This window comes from Chinchilla lanigera, unplaced genomic scaffold (assembly GCF_000276665.1).
Source record: "Chinchilla lanigera isolate Chin_1 unplaced genomic scaffold, ChiLan1.0 scaffold00013, whole genome shotgun sequence".
Taxonomy (NCBI): domain Eukaryota; kingdom Metazoa; phylum Chordata; class Mammalia; order Rodentia; family Chinchillidae; genus Chinchilla; species Chinchilla lanigera.
In genome coordinates this window covers 852,679-859,599 of record NW_004955414.1, presented here as the reverse complement: position 1 = coordinate 859,599, position 6,921 = coordinate 852,679, and the positions used below count along the sequence as shown (strand labels likewise).

The following is a 6,921-nucleotide window of genomic DNA, read 5'->3' as shown; positions in this document are numbered from 1 at the left end:
TTTTTTTTTTTTTTTTTGAGACAGGGTCTGGCTGTGCAGTTCAGGCTATGTAGCCCAGTCTGGTCTGGAGCTCACAAGGATCCTCTTGCCTCAGCCTCCCCAGTGCTGTTATTACAGGCGTGCGCCATCACACCCAACATCATCATGGTTAAGTTACGTAATCAGAACAATCTGTTGGGGTAGATATTACTCCCCTCATATAGGTTAAGAATACGAGACCAAAACGACTCAAATGACATGGCCAGTACCATCCTGCCAAGTGGCAGTGTTGACTCTTGAATGCACATTATCTAAGTCTAGTGTTAATTTTGTGATAACCACGTGTCATGTATTGTTTAAATCCTCAGGACAGAATCTTGCAAGATATTTACTGTCTAGGTAGTAGTAAAGCATAAAATGTAACAACCCACATCTGTAAGGAAGAAGCAATTTAATAGATGGGGCAGCAGGAGAAACTACTGATAGAAATAGAAGGAGTAACAGAAATACAAAATAACATTTGCTACACAACACAGCAGTTAGACAACAGTTGTCAGCAGATACTAAGTGGGCACAAGTATGAGGAGAAAATAGTGTTTGTGTTGTCTTTACTATCCATCCAACAGATACTTACAAAGGGAGAAGTAGTAGCTGCCATAGAGAAAGCTGATAAGATACCATCTTAACCAACTGAACAAATTATCAAGAGCAGTAGACATACTGACTTCATTTACCTCCTGATATGATGCCCTGAAGCTACCTCTTCGCTTAAGTGGAGTTCTTGCTAGAAGTACTAACCTCAGGCTAGTACAAGAAAAGATTAGATAAATTCAAATTGAGCTAAGTTCAAAATAGATAAATTCAATTGTGCTGAACAAAAGAACTGGCCATTATTTTCTTTTAAGTGTCAGGGTTTTGAAATAAAAGACTGAGGAACTGTCCTGTTTTAGAAGAGATAGATCTATGGTCATGAGATTGTAACTCACCTTCATTTCCTGCATTCAACAATCTATTTGCATGGGGAAAGGATATATAGGAATTGTAAGCTTAAGATTAAGTATGTTTTAAAATTGTACATGAGAAAGGTTATTCTGTCACATCTTAATAGCCAAAAATAACAAATGTTTGTGTGTCTTGCCATAATCCTCTGGCAAATGAGATGGATATGCCAAAGATTCTGAAAGAAAATTTTTCCTTTTATATTGAGGTATAATTGAGAATAAAATACACAAGTGTATCATTTCAGGAATTTTCGTGTATACATACACCTGTTTAATCATCATACAGATCCAAATACAGTATTTGCAGCACCCCAACAAGCTTCTTTGTACATGAGTCCTAGTCAGTGACATCCTAATTTGCATGGATTCTTCAGTCCATTGTTTTTGAGCTTCATACAAATGAACTTTTATTGTGTTCTTTGGGCCCAACTTTTATTCCATCCTGTGATATAAGACTCATCATTAATTAGTTTTAATAATAAGTGAATTTTCAAAAACCTTCAGACAATTTAGTAAAAGTACATCATGAAGACTAAGTTTAATCTTGTTCATTTTTTGTTCTTTGTTCCATTCCCTGTTTTTCACTCCTCACTTCATAAAAAACAGTAGCTTAAATAAAATTTTGCCCTATTTGTTTTAGCATGTCAGGAAGGTAGGAGCCACTTGAAATAAAGAAACTAGATTCCTCCCTTGCTTTTGCCAGTAGATATTGTCACTTCAGGCAAGTGCTTTAACCCAAGAGGACTTTGTTCGTGTTTAAAATGTGATAGTTGGCACTTTACCATTATCAAAATTTTGTATCAAATCAATAGGATATATAGAAAAAGTTCATTAAATGTGAGTGGTTACTCTTTTTTGACATCAGAGTCCTGATGAAGCCAGTAGGAATGACTGTGTGTGCCTGTGTGTAGTAGTGCTTTTGTGAGTTAACTGAATGACTGTATCATTCATTCAGTCAACACACCAAAATACCTACATAGGTGTGTGACATTGTTTTTAGAATTTGGGCGTAAAATATTGAATGAGACCACACTTTTCTTCATTGAGGGTACATTCTGATGGAGTATTCACTGGGAAAGTATGAGTTCCTATTAGGTAACCCCACAGACTCCTAGGCCTTATTCTATTTTCATCCAAGTGAAAATAGTATCTAGGCCAGGTATGGTGGTACATGCCTGTAATCCCAGCGCTCAGGAGGCTGCGGCAGGAGGATTGCCACAAGCTCGAGGCCAGCCTGAGCTACATAGCGAGGCTCTCTCAAAAAAAATATCCATTCACAGTATGTAAAAATAATTCTTATTACAGTTACCTAAAATATTACAATTTTTTAAAAAAATAACTACCATTCTTCAATTGTTAGGAATCTATCTACAAAGAACAAACTATAATTGAAAATATAGTAGAGGCAGTACCAAGACAGCATAGAATTTGTCCCTATGTGAATGTACAGATAATACACATTATAGGTAGGGAAGTCAGGAATGAATGGGTAGAACAAGAGCTACTAGAGGACAACTTTATGAGGGCAGTGTGGGCTAAGTTAACTTCAGAAAGTTGTAAGTATCAAGTAACGAAGTTTGCCCACCTGGTCATTGGGAAGGACCTGAGAAACACTGACTTGTCCCAGATAAAATTATGGTTACTAATGTGAAGTATTTAATCTTTGGATATGATACTGGGAATAAGTGATATCAGAATCACATGAGAAGGGTTTTCAAAGTATACAAACAATAGATTCTTACATTCTTTCCATTCCTACTTACTATACTCCGTCAGATAATGACATATTAAAATCTATTGTAAAAGTAGCAGTTGACAAATAAATCTGGGAATTTCCAACACTTGACATATCCAAATAGAATTATTTTAGAATGGGGCTGGGGATTTAGCTCAGCGGCAAAAGCGCCTGCCTGGCAAGCGCAAGGTCGTGAGTTCGGTTCCTGGTACCGGAGAAAAACCAAAAAAAAAAAAAAAAAAAAAAAAAAAAAAAAAAAGAATTATTTTAGAATGATTTTTTAAAATGGTCATACATTTAAAAATCAAACAGTTGAGGTTACTAAAGAATTGTTTACTATAGTGTATATCCTATGGAATTGATATGATTCTGTGAATTATAATTATAATGATGATTGGTGATCAAATTATATGCAGCAGACAGCAAACTAAATCAAATGACCAGGAGCCTTTGAAGTTACAGCAGTTTTGCTGGTAATGAACAGGTTGTTCATAGTACTAAAGTGTTAAGTTATAGTTATGAAAGCATTCTGTGCCAGTACATGTTTTTAAGTTTTTATGCTTTTTTTACATTTAAGAATAGAAACTGGAAATGCTAATTAGGAATAAGTCAGGTCCAAGATACTACAGGTAAACATTCTGTTGTAGGATGGAAAATGTTCTCTAAGAAATTCTGCCCTGCTCTTTATTACTCCTTTCCCACCTGAGAACCACTGATCAGATTTATAGTACCTGTTTGTAAATAAATCAGATTTTTTTCTGTATTTGCATATATATAGACTTTAAATGCCAAAATTACTAATACGAATTTTGAAAATTTTAATCTTTGCTACTCTATTTCAAAGGTTAATATCTTTATAGACATTTTTCTTTTTTTAAGTTTTAGGTCCTTTTTATGTAAATTGCACAAAAATGAAAAGAAAGGTGGTGAATGCTGGCAAGCTGAGATTAAGTCCTAATGAAGAAGCCTTTGTTTTGAGAGAAGATTATGAAAGAAGACGAAAACTAAGGTTGCTACAGGTGTGACTTATTTGGAATAAAGTCTTCACTGTCTTTTCCACATCACTTAATATAAAAAATTATATTAGAAGGTTCCAAATGAAATGTTTCATTTAAAAACTTTATGTGACTGTATAAGAGCCCTGGTTTTTACATATTAACCAACTTTGAAACATTTGAAGAAAAGACTGAGATGGTAATTGGGCTGGAAGAATAGAAGATAGGCATTATTTGATGTTACGTCTTTAAATATTTTTAAATGGTTTGTAATACATGATGTTAGAACAAGAAGTTTATTGGGAGAAGACTTATTGGAAAGATTATTAGCTTCTGAGACAAATGTACTAGGAAGTTGTAGATTATTGTCTTCTAACAGTCTAGAATAAGAGAGTTAAGTCTTTTTGAAACTTTTTTTTTTTGCAGTACCGGGGATCGAACTCATGACCTTGCGCTTGTCAGGCAGGCACTTATGCCACTGAGCTATATCCCCAGCCCCTGAAACACGTTTTAAGTGCTATTCTGTCTAGAATTAAAGATAGTATACAACAGAAATGGGATTCACATCTGGCCCTATCTATATTCCCCTGGGCTATGCATTTTTTGAATGATGTTTACCATTTTAGCATTTTATATGTTACTAGGGTGATACAATGTCATTAGGAATTTGCAGGAGTATAAAAGTTAATCAGAAGTAGTCTTGCAGTTTGGGTGGTTTGGTTTTGTTTGCAGTTCTGAGGATCTAACCTAGGGCTTTGCATATACTAGAAAACAGTCTTCCACTGAGTTATATGCTCATCCTGAGATTCTTATCTTTTCTATATCACTTAGATAATTTTGCTTTACATAGTCCTTATCTAATATAAAGTAAATATTCAGAAGACTTGATAGAGGTAGAGAGAATGCATTTGAGTTTCTATTTCCAAGTAGCTTTTCAAAAAAGTTCAAATCCCCTTTCATATAATCTATTAAATATTCTTCAGGTTCGAGAACAAGAAAAGGATATTGCTTTACAGATAAGAGAAGACATAAAGCAGAGGAGAACTCAGCAGTTTGCTCGTTTGGCAGAGGAGCTAAGGGCAGAATGGGAAGAATCACAAACTCAGAAAATACAGAACTTGGAAAAACTGTATTTGGCAAGTTTAAAAAGTATGGGAGAGGGACATCGACAGGCCAAAGAAAATGTGAGTAACTTATTAGACTACCTGATTAGAGCAGTAAAATTTGTTAAAAATAAATTATATTTGTTGAATTCTTACATAATAAAAATATTTGTGTATAGAATTTGTTTTGGACTGCCTAAGTTGGCTTTTTTTTTTTTTAATCATAAATTGGGAATAATAGTATGTTCATTTCCTAGTAACTTATGTCAGGTAAAATTTCTCTCCCTGTGCTATTTAAATTTGCATTATCCTTTTCCAATTCTTGTTTACCTAGATAAATCAGGTAACCTTTTAAATCATTTTCTTAAGGATTTTGGACAAATTCAGTAGGGAGAATTCAAATTTCCCATTTCAGTATCATTCCTAATACCTCTCAATATGTGTGATTTTTTATATATATATATATGTATATATATATATTTTTTTCTTTGTTGACTTCCAGGAAGGCAAAGTAGAACTTAACTCAGGATTTAAAACTGCTCCCTGACTTACTTTGATTTGTTTATTGTGATTTATGGTTAGAAAATAGTAGTTGGAAGCCCAAGACTCAAACAGTACTGATTCCAAAGAAAATAAACCTTTGACAGCGGGTTAGGAAAGGAAATGTCTAAACCATGTGGCAGCCTGTTTCTTTGTCCTGGTTTTAGTTTATATTTTTAGTAATAGCTTTAGGTTCTGACATCAGAGTTTTGTTGCTTTATGTATGTCGCCATTAACTTTATGCTTCAGTGCAGTTTTACCCAAACTTCATTGACCTCAATCATGAGAAAACCTTCATGATTTTTGCTGTAGTTGAAAAAACACCTGAATCATTATGTATATGACATTTTAGTTAAGTGGATTCATTTCTTACTTAAGAACTATGTCCTAAGTATGATATTCTATTTATTTTTGTAATAATATTGAGTGATTTCATTAAGTCTTTATATTTTGACCCTGCTGATACATTGTTTAAGGTACCATTACCACACTTTGGGAAATACTGGTGTAGTATGTAGGAAGAGCTGACAGAATTGAAAAGTCATTCCTATTCTGACATCAAATAAGATGCATTTCTAGAAGTCTTGTTCAACTTGACATTTTGGGTAATATCCATTTTTAGGAACCTAATTTGGATGCTCTGGCACGGCAGACAGCAGAAAGGAAAAGAAAAGCAGAAATGAGGCATAAAGAAGCCTTGAAAGTACAGAAAAATCAAAAAGAAATATTAATGAGACAAAAAAACTGGTAATGTAATAATTTTTACTACATCCCCAACTGAAACTAACATGGCTGGAAGTAAAGGATGCATAGCATACTGTATAAGCAGACATTATATAGAAGTCATATGGTATATCCACTGCATTTTATTAAACTGGGTTTAAAAATAATACAGGGGAGAGTGTATTGCTTAAATGAAATAATAACAAGTGAGCTTTCTCCTCTAATTGGAGTCTGAATATTCTGAGGTTAGCAGAAATTACTAAGTTTCTAGAGCAATGTATAGACAGTTCACAATGCATGTCAAGCAAAACCTCTTTCTCTCATGCAAGAAAAGAATTTTTTTTAAATTTTAAAGAGAATAAAAAATAATTTAAAAAACAATGAACAAAACCATTAGAAATAATACAGAATTTCAAAAAAACAAGATAGGAATTCAACAATGGTTCTAGTATTGCATATTGTTGTCTTCAAAGTAGTTGTTCAGATCACCAGATATAAGCATGTAAAATTGGTCAAAAAAAAAAAAATTAAGCATTGACTATTTCTTTCAAGAAATCCATAAAAATTAGTAGTACAATTATCTTAGCTGTCATATATATATTTTTTTTTCCCTTCTTTTTTTCTCCTTTCCCTCATCCCAGTTGTTCTTTCTTTTTAAGCAGTTTCTTTCCCTTTCACAATATCTGTTGTACCTTTTGGATTTTATTTACCCTTTCAGCCTCTTTCATGAGGAAGACAGGATGATGTTTACACGTGGGGGTCTGATTTATTTCACTTATGAGTATGGTCTCTAGTTGCATCCATTTACCTTTAAAAGGCTCAAATTTATCTTTATAGCTAAGTAA

The 6,921-nt window shown here is 33.6% G+C and overlaps 1 protein-coding gene across 1 annotated transcript in view; it reads left to right on the top strand.

Annotated features, from left to right (window-relative positions):
• Positions 1 to 6,921, top strand: part of Cep295 (centrosomal protein 295kDa) — a 54,036-nt gene that overhangs the window by 674 nt on the left and 46,441 nt on the right. Inside the window, 3 exon segments of the mRNA XM_013511832.1 lie at positions 3,595 to 3,734; positions 4,694 to 4,894; positions 5,976 to 6,100. Coding sequence (XP_013367286.1) covers positions 3,627 to 3,734; positions 4,694 to 4,894; positions 5,976 to 6,100 — 434 coding nt within the window. The 5' untranslated portion in view covers positions 3,595 to 3,626.